The sequence below is a fragment of the Arvicanthis niloticus genome, chromosome 10, assembly GCF_011762505.2.
Source record: "Arvicanthis niloticus isolate mArvNil1 chromosome 10, mArvNil1.pat.X, whole genome shotgun sequence".
NCBI classification, from domain to species: domain Eukaryota; kingdom Metazoa; phylum Chordata; class Mammalia; order Rodentia; family Muridae; genus Arvicanthis; species Arvicanthis niloticus.
Window position 1 is genome coordinate 28,669,317 of NC_047667.1, and position 27,382 is coordinate 28,696,698.

At 36.1% G+C, this 27,382-nt stretch overlaps 1 protein-coding gene across 9 annotated transcripts in view; it reads right to left on the minus strand.

Moving 5' to 3' along the window:
* LOC117716004 (complement factor H-like) overlaps positions 1 to 27,382 on the minus strand; it is an 84,702-nt gene that overhangs the window by 26,003 nt on the left and 31,317 nt on the right. For 7 of the 9 annotated variants that reach the window (XM_076941286.1, XM_076941293.1, XM_076941285.1 and 4 more), the window contains exons 6-10: positions 26,418 to 26,494; positions 18,552 to 18,746; positions 18,000 to 18,176; positions 9,568 to 9,750; positions 8,282 to 8,458 (exon numbers count right to left, since the gene is read on the minus strand). In XM_076941286.1, the coding sequence (XP_076797401.1) occupies positions 8,282 to 8,458; positions 9,568 to 9,750; positions 18,000 to 18,176; positions 18,552 to 18,746; positions 26,418 to 26,494 (809 nt within the window). The remainder of the gene's footprint in view (positions 1 to 8,281; positions 8,459 to 9,567; positions 9,751 to 17,999; positions 18,177 to 18,551; positions 18,747 to 26,417; positions 26,495 to 27,382) is intronic. The other 2 variants (XM_076941294.1, XM_076941291.1) reach the window with 1 other exon arrangement.

The following is a 27,382-nucleotide window of genomic DNA, read 5'->3' on the forward strand; positions in this document are numbered from 1 at the left end:
GTGCAGTAACCCTCCTCCTTATGAAAAACGTTGCATACTAGCATTAATATAGCCTCTAAATCAGTATGATAGTCTCTAAGAAATATAAGAAAGTGTTCAAAACTGATTTAAAAAAAACTTATTTTCACTGGATCTGATTAGCTGTGAGTAAATATTAATATTAAAGTAATAACTTCCCTATACTACAACACAAAATTCTTTTCCTCAGATTTAAAATTAGTGTCATACAATATCTAAGTCACATATTAAAATCATTTCAGTTTAATATAATGGGAAAGTAAAATATATAAAATAATTTCTAATGTATCTGAAGTTAGGAAAATATAGTTAGTATATTTTACAATTAAAAAGAACATAAGAAACATGTGCAAAACCTTTACATTAAACCATTTGTTATACTTCTAGTTCTAATTAATAATTTAATGTCAATTATATTGATGCAAATTAAGAGTATACAACATTCTCCAGTATGATAAAAATTTTCTTCAATTTTTGACATTGTAGAGTGTTACTAAAAATAAGTAAATAAATAAATAATTCCTGCCTTAAAATCTCCCTTCTTCTAATGTATAAATTAAAAGTCACAATTTTCAGTTAGCATCATTCAGAAAGAATAATTGTTACTTTCAAAACTAAAGGGATGGCAAGAGGAAGAATCGGGTGGGGTGGAGTGAAAAAGTATTGGAGGAGATGACTAGAATTTGGGGCATTTCTGGGCAAGACCAAAACTTAGTGCAAAGAAAACTCCAAGGAATCGTTAGGATAAGCCTGGTAAAGTCTCCTAGTAGTGGGATTTAAAGAACCTGAACCAGACATCTTCTCTAACCAGGAAAGATTACCAATAAGGGAATTGGGACACCAACTCATCCACAAAATCTTCAACCTACTATTTGTCCTGCCTGCAAGATGTGGCTCTAGAACTTGTAGGATTGGCCAGCCAATGATTGGTACAGTTTAAGACACAGGCAGTGAGAGAGAGCCATGTCTGACACTACCTGGATGGCCAGCAACCAGAGGTTGGATGGCTTAGAAACCTAAAGGTTCCTCAACTGAAGAATGCATATAAATTTGGTACATTTATACAATGATATATTTCTCAAGTGGTTAGAAAAATGCCATTGTGAAATTTACAGGCAAATGATGGAACTAGAAGAAAAAAACCACCATGAGTGAGTCAACCAGACCTGGAAAGACAAAAATGATATGTACTCATAAATAGTTATTAGAGATTAAGTAAAGGATAATCATGCTGCAGTCAACAGACCAAGGGAGCCTATGTAAGAAGGGGGGTAAGTAAGAAGGAGATCACCCTGGGAAATGGGAACAGCATGAATTTTCTGGGTACATTGGGGACAGCAGGAAAATATGGTCCACAGAATCAACTAAGCAGGACTCATAGGGGTTACAGAGACTAGAGCTGCAATCAAAGAGCCTGAATGCATCTTTGCTAGGTCCTTTACATACATACTGTTGTTTAGCTTGGGCATTTTGTGGGACTCCTAAAAGTGGGAAGGGGTGGGAGGATTGTCTCTAATTGTTTTGCCTGCTCTTGAGACCATTATCCCACTTGGTTGCTTAATCAAGCCTTGGAATGAGGGTTTGTGACTAGTCTTATTGCATCTCATTTTGTCATGTTTGGTTGATAGCCATGAGAAGCTTGCTCTTCTCTGAAGGGAAAGGGAAGAGTAATGCATCTGGTGGAGAAGGAAAGGTGGGAACTGGGAACTGTTGAGGGAAGCGAGGCTGCAGTTGGGAGATATTGTAAAAGAAGAATAAATAGAAAGAAAAGTAAACAAAAGTAAAGAAAACAAAAGAAAAGAAGTTTGGGTTACTGGAATTCCTATTGTAAGATAATTAACTGTTTTACTTTTGCCTTTGTGGGACAAGGATGGAGTGGTCTTATTAGCATACAACAGTAAAAAAGAACAGTAGAGGGGAGTAAAACACTTTTTTTTGTCCAGCTGTAGATTCCATAGATAATTGTAATGCACACCTTTTGGTATCCAATTTTGTAAAACCCCCTTTAGCCCCCTTCTGTGCTGCTAGAAGGAAGAATAAATTCATTTAATCTCAACTTGAATTGAGCCTAAGTCTGTTCTCTTTCATAGTGGATTTGAAAGCCACAATATAACCATCTATAACTATTTTTTTATTTGCTCTATAACTGTGTATGTGGTTTTTCTTCTTTTATACAAATTATTTAATAAATATACCATAATACTCTGTCTCAAAGTGAAAAAAATTCACTCCTCTATCAAACCCAGCTATTATATTTATATAGAGTGAATCAGACCAGAAATCATGTCTGTCCTATTTCTGTGTGTGTGTGTGTGTGTGTGTGTGTGTTCGTGCGTACATGTCCGTGTATGTACACCCCAGAAGTAGGCATTTGCAGAAGCCTGTGAACAGAATATATTCCAGCCAGAAGATTATGCTTACAAAAGCTCTCTCAAAACAATGGACAAAGCAGACACTTAGTTCTGGATTTCAAAATGACCACTGGACTCAGGACATGCCTGCAGGACCCTAATACTTTATCAAGCATGCTACTGCCTCATTCCACTCTCCTACAAAAGGCCCTTAACTCAACCTATCTGGGTGACTTCATGGACCTCCCATGGAGAGACCATGAACTCACCTTGAAAAAACTATTCCCTGAATAAATCTTTTTACTTTCTCCTTTTCATTTTGGAACAACATATGTGTTTGTTTATTTGTTTCACTAATGATTTATTTGTTTACATTACAAATGAGATCTTCTTTCCTGATTACCCCTCCAAAAACCCCCATCACATCCCCCTCACCTCTCACTTTCCACCTCCCCCTTTTCCCTATGAGGATGCTCCTCTACCTACTCACCTACTTTCACCTCACTGCTCTAGCATTCCCCTATGTTGGGGCATCAAGGGACTGAAGATACCTTTTACGTTTTAATTTGGCTCCACTGAATTTATTGCAGGGAAGGGGAAGAAGCAATTCACAGAGGCCATAACCTGTGAGATGTGTATTAAAGATCAGCGTGAGCTGGCAAACACTAAAAAAGAAATGTTTCTCTTTGTCTGAAAGACTTACTTTAGTGCTCTCATATGGAAATGTATCGATTTATTTTCTTATGTTTATTGCTCTTTAACTTTTGTAGTAAATACTACTCAGGGGACTTGATAATACTAGTTTGGTCACATCTCCTAACAATGAGAAATTCCCAGAACATTTGAAAGAAACCTAGATGGTGGTCAGTTCTACCATGTATTTTTGATGCCAGAACACTCAAGAACATCAAGGTTTATTCAGCTTTTGGAGACTTAAACTGTGCTGAAAGATTCCTATCTGTGTGCTCACATTGTCATTAATCTTCATTAAATTTGGAATATAACACTACACTGTCTGATCATATCAGTTTGCACTGTTGTCTCAGTCACTCCATTTCCTATCCTCCGATTCACATTTTTCTGTCAGGCCTAGAGACATTGAAAGTCCATAGGAATTTGTTGGGTAACAGATTCCTTGAGATTGAAATACTCCTTCCTTCAGGGAAGCTCCTCAAGCAGGGAGGTAAACAACTCAAAATAGCTTCAGGAACTCACTGAAACTGAGCAGATTCATCAGGCCCTTCCCTTCCAGAGTAAAAAAAGAGACTGAGAGTCCCTCAGAGAAGCAAAGCTGCAAGGAAGGAACTCAGATCACCCTAAATTCAATGAAGAAGAAGCAGAAGTGGAAGTGGAGGAGGAGGAGGAAGAGGAGGAGGAGGAAGAGGAGGAGGAGGAAGAGGAGGAGGAGGAAGAGGAGGAGGAAGAGGAGGAGGAAGAGGAGGAGGAGGAAGAAGAGGAAGAAGAGGAGGAGGAAGAGGAGGAGGAAGAGGAGGAGGAGGAGGAGGAGAGGATCATATAAACTTCTTCCCAGAAGAAGCAGGACCCTACTCAGCACCTGGAATGTGCTTACACAGCTGAGTCACATGGAAGAGACACTCTTCAACCTATTGTGCTGCCTACAAGCTATGTAATATGCTCCACTGTGTTTTTGTGAGCTGTCAGCCATAACCTGTGGGTTATGGTGATGCAATGTCTTTAAGTCACTTATTCTCCTATAAGAAACTCCTCAGCCCTATTTCTGAAGACAACCTTAATAAAACTGTGAAGAAGCTAAAAAAGAGCAGGACAGATTGCATCTTGTCCTCTACACTCTATTTTAAGCTTCTGTCCTTGCAGAAAGCTGATGTCCTTGAAGTTATATGGTCCCCACTCTTGGGCTCTGGGAAAGAGACCACCAAGCACTCCCACCAGTTGAAAGCAGACATAACAGCTGTGGTCAGCTTGCAACATAAGAAAAGCTGGTCACAATAACAAGAAAAGTTAAGAAAACATGAACCATTCCCAGGACAAGATGCCCTTTTTTAGATATGTGGTCTCTCCTTGATGATATCAGTTTGAAGGTTAACATTCTTTTATGAATTTGCCCAATCATGTATCGCCAGGGCTTAAAAGCTCCAGCTTGCATGTTTTCCCTATATAAAACCTAAGCTCCTAGACTCAAGTGTCATTCTCCTTCCTATTCCATCAGGAAAGTTTGTGGCTCAACCTTGAATAAAAACTCTCATGTGCTTGTATTGGAGTTGAGATTCTTGGTGGTCAGTTTGGGGTTTTTGCAATCTAGGCACAACAGTTGCTGGACTGGCAAGTAACCAATCCGAAGGGTCTGATGTGGCTGGTTTCAGTGTCTTGGTGTATTGTCTGTGTCTGATCTTGCTTTTTTGTGTGTTAAAGAGCCTTGAGGTGTTTGTATAAGCAGCAAGAATTATCTAAATGTGTCAGAAGCCAGGGTCCCAGCCCCCTACCTACCTTACTCCTTGCCTTTCTCAGACCACCTCCCACTATACTCCCTAACAGCCATATCCTGCTTGGCGACTACAAGACCTGGCTTGGTAGCTACAGATTGTTCTATAAGCAGTGTACCGTGTCTTCTGAGAGAAGCAGTTAGACCACCATTGTTTCAGGGCACAGGCTGAGAAGATTCTGTACTTTTCCAACACCTGGATCCCTTTTACTCCTCCCTTTACAAACTATGGTATAAAAATGCGCTTTGCGCCCAAATATACGACTCTTGACAAGCAATTGCTTCCTTGAGTCCTTTCTCTCTCTCACCGGTTCTTCTATCAGGTTACGGTCCTCCTTGCTCCCATGAAATAACTAGCGGGTCGGGTCATAAAAGCAAACGTGCTGGAGTGTCACAGCCATGGGAGTAAGGAAGGAGTTTCTGACTCCAGGGTAAATGAGGTATCCACCTGTCAGTTGGAGGAATTTTTGGTGGAAACAGATTCACAGTCAGTTGTTTACCTCCCTTTGCTGCTTTCAGTTTCTGAAGCAGCAATCTCTGAATCTGTGAATCTGAGTTTTTGGATTCACCTTTGTTTTCAGTCATGGGATGGCTGTTTTGTTCCTGTCTATTCTGTTTCTTGTGTTGTTTGGTCTTTATTTGTATCAGACTGTGATGGATGTCATGGGACACACTGTTTCTCACCTTAAACTTATTCTGACCATTTTAAGAAAGTGAGGGCTAAGGATGACTTATTGCAACTTGGAGGGGCTGGCTATGGATGTTGGAGGGTCACTGGAGGGGGACCTTTCATCTCCCCATGGTGTCAGCAGTAGAGGATAAAGTGTTTCAAAAGTCTTCCCTTTTATCCCTGCTAATGCTTTTTTTTTTTTTTAGGAACAGCCATAGGGTGACAAGGAACAACAGGGGCCAGCTCCAGCCCCACCACTTTTCCTGCTGGAATCAGATTTAGGGTTAAAAATATGGCTCGGAGGTTAAGAGTACTGACTTCTCTTCCAGAGATCTTGAGTTCAATTCTAGCAACTTCTTGGTGATTCCTTTTTTTCCCTCAGGACTGGCTCTATGTTTTATGACACCTCACATAGGCTTATCCACCTTCCTCTCCTCTTCTGCCTAGTTCAGGCACAGAGCACACTGGTATCCAAGGCCGCTAGAAAGTTTAAAGGCTGGGGCCTCCTGAGGCCCTAACCAGGCTTTCCCTAAGTTGGTAAGTGAGTTCCCAGAAAACAGAGCTCTACACCTGGACAGACTGGACAGGAGATGCCCCGGGTCGGCAGATGTATCCCCCACCAGTGCTTGGAACAGTCTCCTGGTCACTCATTTTGCTCAGTAAATGGCTATCTTTCTTGCCAGAAGAAGTGCTTGCTCCCTGTCTGAACAGGCGTAGTCTCTGAGTTGTAAGGAGAGGGTCTCCACTTACACTATCTTGTTACACTCAGCCCACTGAGAAGCAACATCCATTTCCTTTCAGAGCACTCAGTGCAGCCTCCTATCTATTCAAAGCTCTTGCGGGATCTCTTCACCAGAGAGAGGTTCTGGTTCCTGGACCTACAGGCTAACCCAGACTGGCATTTTCACATGGCAAAATAGGAAACATCTCCAGATTTACCACCAAGCTCTTTCATCAGGTCTCAACAATAATTTGGCCAATGTTTAGATATGATATTAGTCAGAAAATTGATAAATATCCAGAGGCATTTCTTGAATTGGTTATGCACACATAAAGCCTGATAAAACAGAGAATTGCGGCACTAGTTGCCATGACTTTTATCAATCAGTTAGCTCTGGATATGAGGAAGAAGATACAGAGGCAAGGAAAGATTAATCAAAAAGTCATTGAGGGATCTAGTGGAAGTTGCAGAGAGAGTGCAGAAGACTACAGATTAAGACAAGAAAGGAATTGAATGGAGATTTAGTTAGAATCCTTGTAGCCAACCAAGTCTTGGATCCAAAAGAGAAGAAATGCCAAGCTTCAACAGATTGCTGGAGGAGGAACAGCTAAAGGGGTTTTGACCCAAACGCTGGGACCATGGAAATGGCCAGAGGCTTATTTATCAAAGAAACTGGACCCAGTGGCAGCAGAATGGCCACCTTGCCTGTGTATTATTGTAGCCACAAAACTGCTGGTTAAAGATGCATATAAATTAACTTTGGGACAGAATTTGATAGTGATTACTCCCCCCACCTCACCCATGCAATTGAAGTATACACAAGCAGCCTTTTGATTGATGGCTCAGTAATGCCTACATGATTCATTATCAGACTTTACTAATCAACCATGGCTGAGTTATTTTCCAGCCACCTCCCTGAATCATGTGACTCTCCTACCCTATCCTTACATTGACTGTCCACTCTATTAATGTGACAAATTTCTGGCCCAGATACACAGTACAGGACCTGACTTGAGGGACTCTTCTCTGTTGGAGGCAGAGAAGACCTGGTTTATGGACAGAAGCAGCTTCATTCATGAGGGTCAGGGGAGAGGAAGGGCAGCAGTGACTACAGAAATGGAGGTAATTTGGACTAAGTCTCTTCCTCCAGGCACTTCAGCTCAAAGGGCCAAATTAATAACATTAATACAGGTCCTCATCACAGGAAAAGGTCTGGCTAATAACAGGGACAGCTAGGAATGCATTTGCAACTGCTCATATCCATGGAGCCATTTATCAGGAACAAGGGCTCCTAACAGCAGAAAAAAGAAATATTAAAAAAAAAAGATGAAATTCTACAAGTCCTTAAAGTCCTCTCTGGTTATAAAAAATCCTACCAATCATTCATTGCCCAGGGCACCAAAAAGAAAGAATACCAATGGCTAGAGGTAACAACCTGGATGACCAGGCTGCTAAGGAGGTAGCCTTAAAGGAAACAGCCATCTCTGGATTGGCCAATGTTCTGGCCATGATATACCCAGGCCACACAAAGGAATCATTAATTTAATGATGTTTTTGTGTTCTTTGCTTTTGGAAACAGAAATTAGTATGTAGCCCAATAGACTCTCAAACTTAAAATCTCTTAATCCAGGATCCTAATTGCTAGAATGATAATCTAGTGCCATATACAACTGACAAATATATTACTTTAAAACATAGTATCAGACCAGAAAGATGGCTCAGTCAGTGAAAGTGCTTGCCTCTAAGCCTGGAGGCCTGAGTTCAATCCCTCAGACCTACATAATGAAAAAAAAGACCTGACTCTCACAGGTTCTCTGTCACCTACATGTGTAGTATACACAACTCTATCAACACACTTGAGTATGCAGGTACACACACAGAATAAATAAATAAATTAATATAATGAAATAATAAATGCAAATATTAACATCAATGACTTTGAAAACAGTCCTTTTTCTTAGATTACATAAAATCATAAGGAAGATTCTAGGAAATTCAATTTTAATAACATAAACATTCATTTTTATTTTAAAAAATATTCCAGAGAACATAGTACTCACCATAACATGAGGGTATAGCAGACCATCCATAATGAGTACATGTTATAGAGCCTTTGGTGTGTTTATTTTCATTTTCATATCCAACATGACATTCATAGTCTAATTTGTCATTGAGTTTAAACCATGTGCTATTAATCTTGGTTGCAGCATTCTCAAATACAGGCATATCACAAGACTCTAATGCAAAATAACATTGACAATTTCATTTCTAATGTGTCAATAATCAATATGAGTAATTCTCATGAGAACAAAAGCCTCTATAGTCTAGTATATGATAACAAAGTAAATACTATATTAAAGGAACCTAAGGAGACCAGCAATAATTTATTTTCCTGAAGGTTATTAAAATGGAAGATACACTTCTATATAGCATACTAAACTATTATAAAGTTTTATTTTAGAAATAGTTTGTTAGCTCAATTTTTCTTGTATTTTTCTCATACTCAAAAATAGATAAGTGCAAATATGCATTTTTAGGAAAGTATAATAGCATTTTGTGAATTAAAGTCACATATTTAGTAGTTCATATGATTCATAAAGTATAGAAAAGTAGATTAGTTGAACTTAAAACCAGTATTATATCAAAGGTTTTCTCTTTCCCAGTAAGAAAATACATTAAAGCATTGTCAACTATAATTTGATATAAATGAATATTACATGGGAATAATTTTAATTGCATTTTCTTTAATTAAATCCTGTAAAACAACAGTAGATAAATAATTAGATATTACAAAATTAATGAATATCTTAAATCATCGTATTATTTAAGGTATGCTGAACATTTCTTGAAAGATAGCTCTAGGTATTTTCCTAATAAACAAGATTAGATGAACTACTTGTTAATGCTAGAAAATCTTCTTTAACTATATGTACTAAAACAGGAGACATTTTCAAAACACCAAAATTTGATGGTACCTGGAAGCATTTCTTTCTTTCCAATATCAGAATATAAAAAAAGATTTTCTAAGATGTAGATGCCCTGACATGGACTTTAACACATTGTGTCAAATACATATTATAGGGTTATCACATATTCAGAAATTTTCAGCTCATCAAAGACTCCTTTACTAGATTTAAAACTACAGGATATTCTAAAGCACTGAAAAGGCAAATGAACTGATATTCTACAATGCAGAAATACGTCCAAAAAGAAAAAATAGTGTGTATTTTTTAGTAAAGTTTAAAACCTGTTTACAAATGAAAGAATGTCAGCCATATACAAGGAAGATAATACTAAACTTCTATACATCATCAGTATAATGACAACAATATAATAAAATACTCACTAGTGCATGAGGGTTGAGGTGACCATCCATTTTGAAGGCAAGTAATTGATCCTGATGTTTCTCCAGTGTTTGTTACATATCCCTGTTTACATCTATACTGTGTTTTTCTATTTAGAGCATATGTAAAATCCGGTTCAGAGAAAAACCCATTCTCAATTTCTATATCTAATTTTGTACATGTCTCTAAAAGGGTAAAAAGTAAGAAAAAGATTAGTGTACTCACATCAGCTTAAGGATTTACAATATTAATATTACAACATTAAAAGATACAAAAGTAGCCATCAGTCATTTGTACAGTAGGACCTGAAATAATCAAAATCATTCACATTACTAGGCCAAAAAAAGTAATGAAAACAAACAACAACAAACCTTATAGGTTTAAAGATACATCATCATAGCCCTCTGAGTATGTTTTTTTTCTAACAAAGTAAAGTTTAAAGTACTCATAATATGTTGTAAAATATGTTTTTTTTTAATTTTTAAAAACATTTTTTTTAATTTTTAAAAAAAAATTTAAAGGGTTTTTGAGACAGGTTTTCTCTGTGTAGCCCTGGCTGTCCTGGAACTCACTCTGTAGACCAGGCTGGCCTCGAACTCAGAAATCCACCTGTCTCTACCTCCCAAGTGCTGGGATTAAAGGTATGCACCACCACTGCCCTGCCTAAAATAGGTTTAATGTTTATGCTTAAATGATTCCATAATCTTAGAGATTGTCAGAACTCTGGGCAATATTGTCTTTCTTTTTGTTACTCATTCTGTCAGCTTAAGAACAATTGCATTTCAGACATTCTGGATTTCTGATGGGGTTGAAGACTTATAGTCTCATAGCCTATCCTGGCTATTTACATTGAGAGAAAATATTTGAAAGGATGATTTTCAGCTGACATTCATTCTAAAGCCAAGAAAAAAAAGCCAGGTTCCGAACTAAGTCCTTTAGTTAGGAGGGATGACAGAGGTTCTGGTTAGTCAACAAAATGATGGACTGGGTATTAGGTCTCTCTTGTACCTTACTGACACAAATTGGTATAGTTATGCTATAATTGCATTTTGAGAGAAAAGTTTTATTTTATGAGGAATGGTGATATGTAGGAGGAGCTAATTTGGGAGGAGTACTGAGAGTAAGAGAAGGAGTAAGGAGAGGAAGAAGAGAAGTAAGGAGAGGAGGAGAAGAAGGAGAGGAGGAGATAGGTGATGAGAGGATGAGAGAGAGAGAGAGAGAGAGAGAGAGAGAGAGAGAGAGAGAGAGAGAGAGAGAGAGAGAGAGAAAGTTGGGAGGAACATGGAGGTGAATGTTCGTGTCTCTGTCAGTGAAAGATAGTTCATTTATCTAGGTTGGGTATTGCTGATTGTATGGCCATCTAGTTATGGAACATTACCAAACTTACAAAGCCTTTGATTAACATTTAAAACAATTGTATAAAAGCAAAAAGGAGAATGGGGCATGGAATAGGGGTTTTCTAGGGAGGGGAAATATGGAAAGGGAATGGAATCTGATATGTAAATAAAATATCCAATAAAAAATAGATTAAAAAAAGAATAATTGCATCTATTAAGAACCTAGAGCTCATTTATCCCATCAGGGTTCCTGGTGTTGAACAATGATCTTAGCAAACATATCCAAAGTTATCACAGACTCCAGTACCAATAATTTCAAATGCCATTGTAGCTGCATTCCTACAATATAATGGTTGGTCAAAGTTTAATAAAGATTACATAAAATAATGAGTATTTTTGTTTTGGTAAAAGAATATAATAAAAACATAAAGAAACAAAGTAAAATAAAATAGCAAATTCAAACAATAAAGAAACATATTAAGTTGAAAATTACCAATGCTATAAAATGTAAAACAATGCTAGTCTAGAATTCCAGAGTAGCAAGAGATTAATGATATTCACAATTGAGGTGGCTTTATGTAAAGGGGGAATTTTCCAGAAAATAGCAAATTGAGAACTAAAGAAGAAAAATGGGTATTTTACTGAATTTAAACAACAAAATTTACTTTGCTCAGAAAGGTTGGAGTACTGGACTTGTGGTACAGAAAAGCAAGAACAAAGAAAACATGGAACAGAATTCTGCATTTAGAATATGCTTGGCCCATGGGAAGTGGTGTTTTTAGCAGGTGTGGCAATGTTGGAGGAAATCTTTCACTGTGGGGGTGGGCTTTGATGTCCTATGCTCAACCTCTGTCCAGTGTGGAAAGATGGTCTCCTGCTGCCTGCCTTAAGATCAAGATATGAAACTCTTGTTCCCATTGGCACCAGTTCTTCCTGTAAGATGCCATGCTTCCCACCATGATGATAATGAACTGAATGTCTGAAACTATAAGCCATCTTCAATTAAATTTTGTCTGTTATAAAAATTGCCTTTGTCATAGAATCTCTTCACAGCAATGAAACTCTAATACAGAACTTGGTATCAGGGAGTGGGGTATTGCTGTGATAGGGCTGGTCACATTTTTGCTTAGAGAAATGTGAATTAGGGATATGGAAAGCAATGGAATCCATTAAGTGAGGCTTAATTGTCCATACTAATGGAAACATTAAAAACAGTGGTGCTGAGGTTGAATTGAACTGTGGGGGGCTGGCTCAAGACATTTTAGAGAACAATTTTTGTATGTCATCTAGAGAATGTTTTTAATGATATTTTGATAAAGAATATGGGTGCTTTTTGCCCTTGCCTGAAGAGTTTACATGAGCCTAAGATGAAAAGATTACAACTAATTGCATTTACAAAAGAAGTCTCAAATTAATCAAGTTTACACTCAGTCCTGTGATTCACTCTTTTGAGAAGCATTTTGATCACATATAGCAAACTTAAAAGGGAAAACCAGAAAATATATGGTTCAAGTACAACAGGGCACAGGAGCACTTTCTCTGTTCAAAGATATTCAATGGAATTACGGGAGTAGTGTGATCTTGGGGCAAGAGTCAACCCAGTTAAGCTTATTGTTTATGAGTTTGAAATTTAACTAGAGATAATTATATCATGTTAATTGTTACTATTACCTGGTTATTTATTTCATTTAGACTTTTAATCTGAACCAAACTACAATATAGTTATGCAGGGCACACCTATGATCTAGATGTAGCAATTGGGAGATACAGGGTTTTGATTTGATGACACATGATTTGATTGAGAAACTGAGGCTTAGTGTCCATCAAAAGTTATACAATATTAATCCCAGGATACAGAAAAGAAAAAAACAGATCTGTGAGTTCATGGTCAGTTTACAGAGCAAGTTCTAGGTCAGCCAAGCCTAGTCAGTGAATAATAAAATGAGGGTGGCATGTTCCAGCAACTGAAAGAGCAGGACTGAAGGAGTCATGCAAAAAATTTGGGGCTTGGCATGATGAAGGACCCTGTGAATAATTACTGATGAAGCCTAGTTGCAGCAGGAGACTACAGTAAATTGGAAATGCCAGTACCATAGGATTATCACCAATATCATTAGCCAGAGTGGAGTGGTGTCAAACAGAACCTAGCATGATAGAAGTGAAGAAGTGACCACACTCTTTGGAGGAACCCAGAAGACCATGTGTGTATCCCAGACAATATAACAAAGAAGTTGTAAAATTGAAATTGTATTGGATACTCCAAGATGTTAGAGATGCCAGTGCTATAGGATGCCTGGTAAGGAAAGCTGCTAGAGGCTATAATCAACACAAAAGAAAGAAGTGTGTTGCAGTCAGCAAAGTTAAAAGGAGTTCAAAAACAGACTTGGAGATACAGAGTTTGGAGTTTCCTCACTATGACAATTTGGAATGGTAATGTATGTGCTGTGATGTTGTAAGTATGTGATCAGCTTTTAGATTTTGATTTTACAGGAGATTACAGTTAGAAGTTGCATGAATCTTAGAAGACACTTTGAACTTTGGACTTTTAAACATTGTTTAGCTTGTGATATACTACTGGGACTTTTGAAATTTGACTAAATGTATTTGTATTATGATATGGCTAGTTGTGTCCCCTATAGACCCCCTTGTTTGAATAAGCCTGTAAGTGCCAAGATGTGGCATTTGATGGTTTGAATATGCTTGCACCATGGAAAGCAGTATTATTAGTGGGTGTAGCATTGTTGGAGGATATGTTATAATGTGGGGGTGGGCTTTGATGTCCTATACTCAAGCTCTGCCTAGTGTGGAGTCCCCTTTCTTTACTTCCAGAATAAGTTTTAGAACTCTTGGCTCCATCAGCACCAAGTCTTCCTGTACAATGCCATGCTTCCCACCATGATAATAATGGACTGAACCATGGAAACTGTAAGCCTGCCCCAATTAAACGTCGTCCTTTATAAATGTTGTCTTGGTCATGGTGTCTCTAGATCAATGAAACCCTAAACCAGTATCCATGGGAGGTCTCTCCTTATCTGAGAAGAAAGGTAGGGAGATATAGGAGAATGGGAGTGGAGACAGAAGGACTGGGAGTTAAGAAAGAGGTGAAGCTATGAACAGGATGTTAAGTGATTAATTAATTAATTAATGGAAAGAGAACTAAACAAATTAAACATCAACAAAACAAATACTCAAATTACAAAATGGGGTCAAGTTATAACAACGATTTCTCAATAGGAGAATTTCAATGGCGTAGACATACTTAAGGGAATAATCCACATCCTTTGTCATCAGTAAAATGAAATTAAAACTACTATGAGATTCCAACTTACAACTTACTGTATAGATAAGATCAATAACACAAGTTCCAGCTCATGTTGGTGAGGATGTAAAGGAAACGAAATATTCCTCCATTGCTGTTGGAAATGCAAACTCATAGAGTCACTATTGTAATCAATATGGCAGTTATTCAGAAAATTAGAACTCAATCTTTCTAAAGACCCATCTATATCAATTTTGATCATATACCTAAAAGAATATCTATCCTACCACAAAGGCACTTGCTCAATTATTTTCATATTAGCTTCATTCACACTAGTCAGCAACTAGAAATAATCTATCCTCCCTCAGCCATATGATTGATGAAGAAAATGTAGCATTTTTACACAATATATTATTACTTGGCTGTTAAAAAATGACATCATGAAATTTATAGACTAATAGCTGGAACTAGAAAAAAAATTATCCTAAGTGACCCAGATACAAAAACACAAATATGGTATGTACTCCCTAATATTAAGTGGCTAGTAGCTGTAAAGGATAATATGCTACAGTTCACAGACCCAGAGGACTAAATATGAAGGAGAGCTGAATTCAGTAGGGAAAAATGGATCTCCACAGGAAGGAGAAATAGAATATCTTTTGCAGATAGGCTGGGGGAAGGCAGGATTGGAAAAGGAAGGATCATATGAGGGAGAAAGAGACATAAGGAAGAAGAAGGGAAGGAGAGAGAAATGGAGAGACAAGTGCAGTAATTGAGCATTTAGGGGGAATGTGGAAACCTACTTCAGGATAAACTTCCTGGAACCTATGAAGTGACACTAGGGAGGACTTGTAATGGAGAATATGGAGCCTGAACAAGACATCTTCTGCAACCAGGAAAAGCTTGCACTGGTGGACTGGGACACTAACTCAGAACTAGAACTTTTGATCCACTACCTGTCCTGCCTTCAAGACGTGCTAGGGCAATGGTGACTCGGTTCTTATGGGAGTAACCAATGACTGGTCTAAATTGAGGCCCAAACCATGAAGGGAGTCCATACCTGACAATGCCTGGATGGCCAGGAATGTGAAGCTGTATAGCTCGGGGAGATGTGGTGGTACCAAACACGACTGACAATAAAAAAGTCACTGATTCCTTCTACCATTCTGCTATACTCATAGATTAGTAACTAGCCTATTCATCAGAGAGGTTTATTCAGCAACTAAATGGAAACGAATGCAGAAACACACAAACAATAGTCAAAGATAGGAAAACACAGAAATTAGACAAGAAGCATGTATTGTAGGAGCCAGAGGTTTGTAGGACACCAGGAGAACATGGTCCACAGAATCAGCTAAGCATGGCTCATAGAGATTACAGAGATTTAAGCTACAATCATGGAGTCTCTGAGGGATTGTGCTAGATCCTCTTTATACACACTGTGGTTTCTTATTTTGGGCATTTTGTGGGACTCCTTATGGTGGGAGTAGGAGTGTCTCTGACTCCTTTGCCTGCTCTTGGGACCCTTTTCTGACTACTGGGTTGCCTTCTCCAACTCTGATATGCAGAATTCTCCCAAGTGTTATTGTATTTTGTTATGGTATGTTCAGTTGATATCCCTCAGATGCCTTCTCTTTTCTGAAGGGAAATGGAGAAGAGCATATATGGGGAAGATTAGAGCAGAAGGGACTTGGAGGAATGAAGGAAAGTGTGGTTGTGGTCAGGATGTATTGCACGAGAAAGGAACAAATAAAAAAAAGAAAAATTAAAAATGTTAGAATGAAAACAAGCAAACAAACACAATCCCACAATGTATTAATTTATTGACATCACGTAGCAGAAACAGTAACCAACAGTAACCAAGTAACACAACAGTAACTAAGGGAAGTTTCAATACCTAGAATAGTAGAATTGAACATAGGCTGAAGAAGAATGTGAAAAGATAAATTCTTCATAAGACTAGTTCTAGATGGGGTTTTATTCAGGTAATCACACTCATCTGCCAATTTCACTGACCTGAACACTAAATATGTGTGAACTGACTCCTGAAGAAAGCTGATTTTTTTATAGGTAAGTTCTTGGAATGTGAGCATAAAGCTGTTAATTGTTTTAAGACAGAAATAAAAAACTAAAGCAATCTACATGAATTGGACTTTAAAGTATAAAAAGACCAGAAATATTTAATAATATTGCATAGTCATATACTTCAACCAAATTAACAAAAACTCTAGAAAGAATGTGATATGTAAAATTAAGTTTATAAGCAAAACTAGTATAAAAGAAAATCTATCAAATAAAAACACAGGAAAGGTTTTAAATAGATCAATAATGTTAATCAATTAAAATTTTAAATAAATGAAGATAAAATGCTTGGAGATTAAATAAAGGACAAGTACTTAAAAAAATAAAGCTAAGAAAAATTCTCATCCGCAATCGCAGTTGACAAGAATAAAAAACTTTATATTTTTACATGTGTATCACTTTCATAAAAATGAAGAGTCAATAGTATATGATAATTTCAAAATTGCTCTGAAAATGCAAGGTAATGGTAATCAAGTCTACATAAAAGATGTGGGCAATATAAAGTAAAAAGACAGAACCCCATATATGTGACATGTATAACTAAAGGATTAATTTTTAGAATTCTTCACTTTCTAGCAAAACAATTACTAAAGTGTAAATTAGAAAAAACTGCATTTGAAAAACAGTTAACTACAAATTGATTTAGAATTATATTTTAAAAACACAAATGATATTAAAAGGAATGTATGTAAACACTATGATGTTGTAACAGTTTATAGATTTTTATATTAAAAATAATAAAATGAGACAAAACTCACACATTTAAGAGGATATGCAACAGGAAGAAATTGACACAACATATTCATATTGGTACAAAGATTGGGAAAAAACATCAAAATGCATATATATTATTGACCATGCATACTATTCAAGAATTTCCTTTGCAGTAACACATCACAGAGAATTTAGAGTCACTTAGCAATTTGGTGAAGTGTTAATATATGAATGATGTAATTGTTTTGTTTAATTGTAAACTATAATTTTATAAATGTTTTGAGGTAAATGGCAAAGTAATTTTAAAGCACATAGTACTATAAAATAAAGTTTATGTAGCAGGATACATCTTCTGCTACGTTGTATTCACAGTGGAGCTCGGTGACTAGGCAGTAGAAGAGGAGGTAGAGCTGGGAGAGAAAGAGAGAAAGGGGAAGGGAGAAAAAGAAGAAGGGAAGGAGAGAAAGAGAGAAAGGGGAGGAGAAGAAGGAGGCTAACAGCCATGGAGAACCCCAGATGGGTTGTAAGCTGCCCTGGGAATCAAAAGGTTAGATATTGGGTAACAACATTAATTGTGGGCATCCTGTTGATTGAGAATTTCTAAATATATAAATCCTTTAGACAATTACTAAGTTTTAAGAGTCTCATTTCTACCAGGTACTGCGATGATGGCAGACATTGTCTGGTGTTGAGCCGAGCTTTGTGGATGCAGCATGCTGGCATGTTGGCATCTCATGAGTGCCAGGGCCTGCATATCTAGCTAGCAGGAGCCCTGGTCAAAGCCAAGGAGGAGTGGGAACATGGTTGTTGCTCGGGAGCAAGGTGGACCCAGTGTTGTTTTCTAAATATCATCCCTACAAGTTTGCTAAATATATTGTTGTATTATGACTTAATGTCTACTAGGAGTGTTTGCTTTGCTATATAGTTATCAAAACCCGTCAGAATTCACTTATATACACTGGAAAAAATGTAGGATTTTGCCAATTAATACAGATGAGACTTGGGTCATGAGCATTTTTTGACCTAAGGGCTTGTTACTTACGGATACGGATGCATTTGGGAGGAGGGGACCATCCAGTCTCTGTACATGTCATTGTGCTTTGGCGATTTGGAAGAGTGTAGCCATTATAACACTGGACTTTTACAGACTGACCCTGTAAATAATTTTTTTGCCAGTATGGATATTCTCCATTCTCCACATAATCAAAAACACATATCTCTAAGAAACATAAAAAGTATAAATTAAAAAAAACCTTTATTTGTTTAAAAATAAGCTAAGTTAAATGTTATCTTTACAACTATTTGATTAGCATGCATGACATTCAAAAATAAAATTAATATCAAATGTTTAAGAGATGAGCATTTATCTATAGTTTCTATAAATAAAATATGCAGGTGATAAGGGTATTTCTATAGTCCCTACTGTGTATGTACATTTCATGAAGAGCTGCTCAAAAAGGACAGAAAGTAGCCATTTTATGCTCACAAATTCTTTTGTTGGTTACATTTTATCATGAGAAACTTAACTGTAATTATGTATGTGCTTTCTCTTTGAAAGAATTAAACATAGTTAAATATGAAGATACTGACTTACTGATACATGGCACTGCAGGCTCCCACCCTTGTACTGTGCAATGAAGGTAGTCCCAGTATGACCCTGAAGGTGTTGAAAATCCATTGTCACAGTAATAGGTGTACTCCTTTCCTATAGGTACTGGGAAGTAGGCTCTCCGGCTTTCTTCATCATACAGACGTCCATATTTGAATTGTGGAAAATCACAAGTTTTCACTTGAAATAAAAAAATATAAAACAAACAGAAAACACTCATATAAAAGATTGAACTCTTGATCAGTAAATTACTTCCAATTAACTAAAAAACATGACAGAACAGTGGGTGTGTTGGACAAGGAAATAAAACAAAAGACAACTTTAGTTAGTGACAATGTCTTTCAACATGAAATCAAGTTATAGCTGATACCCAACCAGAGATGTGGGTGAGAGATATTTGTTAACATCCAATATGATAACTGCTTGTTTATAATTTTCACTGAAACTAAAATACAGTATGAGTATGCAATCATATGGACCTCTTCTTGTACCTTTTTAATTAAATTTCTGTATTCTTCATTATATTAATTTTATATGTAATATATGATTACTTTTATTATATATATAGTCATTTGTAATGATTATAATTTGTATTTTAGTATGAGAATAATTTTTTCATGACATATGATTATTATTCAGGAAATCTTGTGCAATGTATTAAAAGTTATTTCACCAAATATGTATAAAAACAAACAAGACTCACTAAGCTTCCTTATTCATTTTAGTTTTTGTTTCATGAGAGAAATTTTTCAAGAATTTTTTAAACATTTATTACATGTTTCAAAAATTGTAATTCTTTTTATCCTAAATGTTCTTCTTTAACATTTTTGAGAATTATAATTTTATAGGACATCAATAAGTTAAATTAGCTTACTGAGATTTTGTTTTAAAAAGTAAGAAAAGGAGGTTTGTTTCAGAGTAGGAATATCATTACTACCACAGTCTTCAGACTTTTACCTAATCTTCACTCTCCAGTGGGCACAGGTGAATCTGTTTTCCCCCTTTATATACAACTCTTGAGACAAACATAATATTTCTTAAACTACATGGTCATCTGACATGGTCAGTAACTAAATGAGCCTCATTTGACATCTTACAATGTCTAGAGGCAGGTTGTGGTTGCACCAGAACTGATCGTTGTACTATGCATCACGCAGTTAATGCACTCTACCCTGAGAGCTGATCAATATATTTACCAATTTTACAACTTTTCTAAATATTATGAGCACAGCAGAAGATCTTCTAGTTTTTACATGCACCATTTGCACCATGCCCTCCAAGCATCCTGTGAAGGAAGGGGCACAAAGATTCTAAGATCTAAGAGCTAGAGTGATCAAGGCTGTGACAATTTTTGGATAAAATATTGCCATTATAATCACAAACTCTCAAAAATTACAGACCCCTCACAAGAATGGGCCATCAATATCCAGGCATGACTGTAGTAAGGTCTCAGGGAATGGTAACCCTCACTTTTGGAAATATTTTATGCTGATAGATTCAGAAGTGTAGGGAGTCTGTTCTTTCAAGTTGTATACCCACTAGTGAGTAAACCAGGTTTGAAAATACAGCTCCAATTCAAGTGTTACACATATTTTCTGAGTTAATCTAAATGTACCATACACCAACACTCAAAATTATGATTCTTGGAAAAGGACAGGAATGGATGATGTGTTGTCTACAGAGATGGAACAATGTGAAAGAAAATAGGAACATAGAATATCCAGAATATATTGTTGTATACAAGAAGCCAGAGGCCTGAACCCAGACCAATGACTGAATGCAATGAACATCTGCAAGTCAAGCTGTTTGCACAAAAGAATATGCTATATGGCACACTGCAATGCCAGCAGCTTCCTGAACAAGATGTTTATTTGTATGTTGGGGTTAATTTTCCTTGTTTTGGGGAAAAGCTTACAAGGGCAGAGATTAGATATGGAAGAATGGAAAGATGAGTAGAATTTGGTGCTTGTAAAACTTACTAAGAATAATTTTTTTTAAAGGCCAAAAATATTTTCAACAAAATATTAAAAGAAAAACTTTCTAATCTAAAGGAGATGCCTATAAAAGTAGAAGAAGCTTACAGTACACCAAATAGGTGGAAAAAGAAAGTGAAATTTTGTCAAAACAGTAATCAAAGCACAATATTCAAAACAAAGAATGAATACTAAACGCTGCGAGAGGAACAAAATATAAAGGTAGACCTATCATAATATACCTGACTTTTAAATGGAAACTCAAAGTAAGAAGAGCCTGGATATACTAAGAGACCACAGTTGCAACCTAGACTATAGTAGTCAGAAAACACTCAATAAACATAAAAGGAGAAAACAAGCTAGAAAAAAATTAGAAACTAGAAAAAAATTAAACCCAAGCAGATCTACTATGCCCAAGAAATAAATAAATTTTACTCCAACACAAGGAGATCATCTCCACTACAAGTAATAAATAATCTCATACCAGCAAAAGAGCACACACACACACACACACACACACACACACACACACACACTCACACAAAACCACCAGCATCAAAATAATAGGTATTAACAATCACTGGTCATTTATAGCTCTCAATATCAATAGGTTCAATTCTCCAATAAAAATAGCACAGGCTAACAGAATAGATGTGAAAACAGTATCATTCTTCTTCTGCATACAGGGAACATACCTCAACATCAAAAATGCATATTATTTCATAATAAAAGGCTAGAAAAAGATTTCTCCAGCAAATGGACCCAAGAAGCAAGTTCATGTAGCCAATCTAATATCTAACAAAATAGACTTTAAGCCAAATTAATCATTAGTGGTACAGAAGAAAACATCATACTAATCAAAAAGAACATTTCATGAGTATGACGTCTCAATTCTGAACATCTCTGCCCCAAATGCAAGGGCACCCACATTTATAAAAATTAAAAACAAACATACAAACAAATAAAAAAGAAAAATTACATAATACATCTCAAACACCATATATTAATATTGGAAGACTTCAGTGCCCCACTCTTGCCAATGGACACATCATCCAGACCAAAAAAAAAAAAAAAAATACATAGAAAAAATGGACCTCAGAGATATTATCAATCAAATGGACTTAACAGAAATCTAGAGAATATTTCACCCAAACTCATAAGAATATACCTTTGTCTCAATACCTCACAGAACTTTCTCTAATACTGACCATATACTCAATAACAAAGCAAGTCTCCAAAGATACAAGAAAATTGAAATACCCCCTTGTATCTTATCAGACTACATGAATTAAAGCTTAACTTTAGCAACAGAAGCCTATAAACTCTTGGAAACTGAATGACTCTCTACGGAATGACCACTGGATCAAAAAAGAAATAAAGAATTAAAGTTTCTGGTATTCAATGAAAATGAAGGCAAACATACCAAATGTATGGGACACAATGAAAGTCACCTTAAGAGGAAAGTTCATAGTACTATGTGCTTTCATAAAGAAATTAAAGAGATCTCATACTAATGACTTAACAGTATATCTGAAAACTCTAGAAGAAGAGTAAACAGCAGGAAATAAACCAACTTGGTGCCAACGGCTGAAATCAATAAAACAAAAACAATGAGAACAAAAAAATCAATGAGAACAACAGTTGGTTCTTTAATAAAATCAACAAGATAAACAAATGCTTAGCCAAACTAAGAGTCAGAAAGAATATTGAAACTAAAACAGGGACATAACAATAGATACCAAGCAAATCCAAGGAATCATTAGGTCAGACTTCAAAAACCTATATGCTACAAAATTGAAAAAAATCTAAAAAAAATGGACAATTTTCTTGATAGATACCACTTATCAAAGTTAAATCCAGATGAGGTAAATGATTTAAATAGACCTATAATACTTAAGGAAATAGAACCATTCATTAAATATCTCCTAACCCAAAAGATCCCAGGGCCAGAAGGTTCTTAGCTCAAGAATTTACAGACCTTTCCAAGGAGAGCTAATATCAATACTCCTGAAATTTTTCCAAAATAGAAGCAAAAGAAAATTTCCAAATTTATTTTATGAGACCACATTTACCCTGGTACCCAAACCATACCAAGATTCTACAAAGAAAATTTTTATAATAAACATTGATCCAGAAATATTCAATAAAATACCAGGAAACAGAATTCAAGAACATATCAAAACTATGATCCATCATAGTCAAGTCACCTTCATGCCAATGATTCTGAGTTGTTTAAAAATATGAAAATCTGATAATACACAGATACACTTTTGATGCCTGTCTCCTACCCTAGCATATATGTGGCCATTTGATTACATGCCTGCCAGGTATTTCATATTATTACTGTATATGCCTACCAGTCATTGACACAGAAATATAACTTGACTCAAAGCAAGGTCATGCTGACTACATGTCCTGTTATGTTCTGTATGAGATTTGTTAGCCTTATAAAATTCTACAAAGTTTTGTATAGGACCCATCAAATTAAAGTTCTGTGTTAACTGTTATGTCTAAAGTGACTTGAGTCAGAGCAGACCACCAGAAAACACTTCCTGCACTGGTGTATGAGCACACTATGGTTTTTGAGGTTTAAACTTTTATAAGCTGATGGAGAAACAATGTTTGGGATTGTAGTTCAGGCCCCGAAATTGGAGTTAAGGCCCCAATCAATCAGTCTTAGTGTATTCATCCAATAAACCATCCCCGTCTGTCTGATATAAATGTTTGCATCATCTTAGACCCCCCAATAATGGATATTGAAAGAATATGTATATACAAACAGAAAGAAAAAGGCATGGTTAACCCATTAGATGCTGAAAAAGTCTTTGGCAAGTCCAATAACCCTTCATGATAAAAGTCTCAGAGAGATGAGGGATACAAACAATAGACATAAAAATAATAAAAGCAGTATACACCAAGCCAATAGCCAACATCAAATTAAATGGACAGTAACTCAAAACAACTCTATTAAAATCTGGAACAAGGCTATGTTGTCCACTCTCTGTTCTGTATATCATATCATATTCATATATATATATAATTTAAAATTTTAAATGAAGCAATAAGGCAATTAAAGGAAATCAAGAGGATACAAATTAGAAAGGAAGCAGAAAAGACAAAATGTAAAAACATAACTACTTGAAGGAAATTGAAGACAATATCAGAAGTTAGAATGATCTCTCATGCTCATGGATAGGTAGAAATAAAATACAGAAAGTAATCATCTTACCCAAAGCATTCTACAGGTTCAATGAAATTCCCATCAAAATACCAACACCATTCTTTACTGATATTGAAAGAATGGTTCTCAACTTCATATGGAAAAATAAAAACATGCAGGGGAGCTAAAACAATACAATACAATAAATGAACTTCTGAAGGAATCATCATCTCTGATCAGTTATGGAGATGATAGAGGGAGAAAGTACTAGGAGAGACATCTGGAATTGAGGGACAGTTCAGGGGCAAGGTAGAAACCTAGTGCAAAGGAAACTGCCAAGAATCAGTGAGGTGACCCTAGCTAAGGATCCTAGCAATTGGAGATATGAAGCCAAACCTGGTCATCTCCTATAATCAGGAAAGACTTCTCATAAAAGGTTTGGAACAACAAACCAGACCTTCAACCTAGAATTTGTCTTGACAGTATGATATGCTGGGGTAAAAGTTGCACAGAAAATGTGGGAGTGGCTAACCAATGACAGGTAGAGCTTGAAACCCATGCCACAAGAGTTGCATTCACCGCTGACACTAACTTGAGGACCAGAAACCAGAGGCTATATAACCCCAGAGTTCAGAAGAAACTAGAAAGGTTTGATCTGATTTACCAGTAAGTCTCAAAGGCTGAAAACATTCTTGGCCTATATAAGATTGTACAGAGGCTAGATAAAAGCTTACACAACTAGGCCTAGGTTAGGAGTGAGAGGCATTAAGCCTATGAGACAACAATCACTCAGGAGAATAAAAGTTACTTTTACACTGACCATTAGACAGAGTTTGGGGAATCCTGCTGAAGATGGGGAAGAAAGATTATAGGAGCCAGAAGAGTCAAGGACACCACAAGAAAACTCACAGAGTCAAGTAATTTGGACTCTTGGAGTTTTACTTAGATTCATCTGACATTCAGGGAGCCTATGTCTAACCTAGACCTTCTGTATGTTTGCTATATTTGTGTAGTTTGGTGGTTTTGTGGGATTCCTAACAGAGGGAGTGGCAACTATTTCTGATTCTTTTGCCTACTTTGGGGACCCTTGTCCTCAAACTGGGTTGCCTCACCCTGCTGAAATATAAGGAGAGGTGCCTAATGTTATTGAAATCTGATATGGTATAATCAATTGATATCCCTGGGACACCCCGTTTTCTGAAATAGAGGAGGAGTGGATGGGGAGGAAGGAGGTTGAGGGGATGGAGGAGTTGGGAAGCTGAGGGAACAGAAAGTAGAGTCAGGATATAATATAGGAGAGAATAAATTTTATTTTTAAACACCCTAGTGGCAAAAACAATAAATAAATAGATAAATAGAACCAATAAGGATAAGAAAAAATAATTTGTAAGAGTACTAAATTTAACAATTTTTAAAAACTCAATTTACTTACAATTTTTATATTTATTAATACTATTTCTCAGTGGAAATAACTTCTTTCATTCTTATGAGTTGGATATTGTAGATTTCCTACAATCTCATCTCAGTTAAAAGCTTGGTTTCTCATTGCTGGTGATCTTGGGAAGGGTATAATGTTCAGAGGTTTTGGACACATTGAAATAATTTAAGTCATTGAGTCTATGCCTTTGAAGGAGATATTGAGATCTTGACCATTCCCTTATATCTCTTTGCTGATGTATAGGGCAAGCAGCTTTGACTTACCATTCACTCCCTGACATCAAGATTCTCCTAGTAACAGGATGAAAATGACAGAAAAACTTGACCATGAACTCAATTCAGCAAAATAAATCCTTCTTCTAAGTAATTAATTCAGTAATATTGACATAACAAGAGAAAGATGAGTAGGAAGAGATCCTCAGCTGCTCATCTGTCATTGTACACTTTATTCCTTAAGGGATATCAGGCTTAACTATGATACACATTTACCATAGACTGTTGGATAAAAGAAAAAGTATGGATGCAGAAATAGCCAAAAATCTAAAAAGAATGGAATATCCCAGAAATTATATACTCTTGACTCAAACAACACTGCGGTATACATGTGTTCAGAAGCCACTGGATCCTTCAAAGCAACTCTCTCCATAAAGAAACATAAAACCCCTCTTCACATGCATGTTGAACTCAGTTTATAAGGAACATCCATAGTAAAATATTGTATGGTCCATGTAGGTCATGGAGGGATTCTATACCCCTGCTGTCTCTTTGATCAGTAATTCTAAGGCAAGTTAACTTTGATGAAACAATCTATCCAGAGGCTTATCTAATAAGAAACTGAGCCCTCTTGCCAAATCCTAGTGAGTGTGGCATGTTGTACATAATGCCCAGCAAAGTCTCCCGATGACTGACAGCCAAGACAATCTCTGATAGTATCACACTGATGCAGTCAATAGCCAAGTCATCTTCAAATCTGGCTGACAGAAATTGGGGACAAAAAAGGTTTGTTATGAGGTGAATATTATTGAAGGATATTTACTATGATGCAAATAAATAGGTAGAATTCACTTTTACATGACAGTATTCTTACCCAAAAATTGATACAACTCTTAGAAAACGTTTATTTAGAAAAAAGTACAGATGAATATCTATTTAAGTAGAAGTGAATTAATATATATATATGAAATAAATAAGTATATACTGTAAGAATATTTTTCTACACAGTTTAGAAATGTTATCTATTTTAAATATTTAGGCATACATATAAATGTCTTTTTTATTTACCTTCACATATTGGAATATCATTGGTCCACCCGTCTGCACCACATTCACGGTAATCAATTTCACCTAAGAGTTGATATCTAAAAGTGCAAGTATAATTTGTGTTGAGACATCACATGTTTTATGTAGTTTAAAGCTCTGTACAGTCTTGGATATCCTCAAGTAAGAGATTTCAAATGGAAATATATTTCTCATTCTTTAATTATTTTTATCTTGCCCTTAAAACTTTATGGAAATAAGATACTTCAATAGAATATGTTATTCTTGGATCTTGGAGTTAAAGATTTACTTGATACTTGCTGTAGAGGAGACAGAACAATTTCTTTTCCAAAAGAAAAGAAATGAAGGTCCTGGTAAAAACTTTGTATCCGCTGCAGAGACCCATCCATTGTGCTAAATTCCTTCAGACAATCTATAGAATTCTACACAAAACTTTACTGGAGTTATTTCATGGAAAGGAATAAAAAAAAATGGTTGTCCATACAGAGAGAAAAAGCAGTTTTCAATGTCATCTCAAAATCATTCACAATAATTTTAGACAATAAAATCATTGCTCATAAGGAACCATTGTACTACATAGTATGTAATCACACCTATATTCAGCAGAGAAAATTTAGATAAAGGCATAGAATTGAGCATAGGCTTAAGACAAAGGCGAAGCATGAGCAAAATAAAGGGATGCAATAAGCCTATCCCATCCTTACCTTTCACTTCTGGGTTAAAAATCAACTATTCCTCAAGATAGATAAAACATTCATCAATAGAAATTTAAATTAATATGAACTACTTTTACCTATTTTAATCCTACATGGTGTGAAGACTTTAACTGGAAATTGTCAGTAATTTGATCAATAGATTTCTATTGGTGATTCAGATTCAATATACAAAGTTATTGACATAGTTGGGTTCTATCATACAAGATGAAAGAGACAACAATGAATCCAAGAGAGCCAGAATTACAGGTAAAT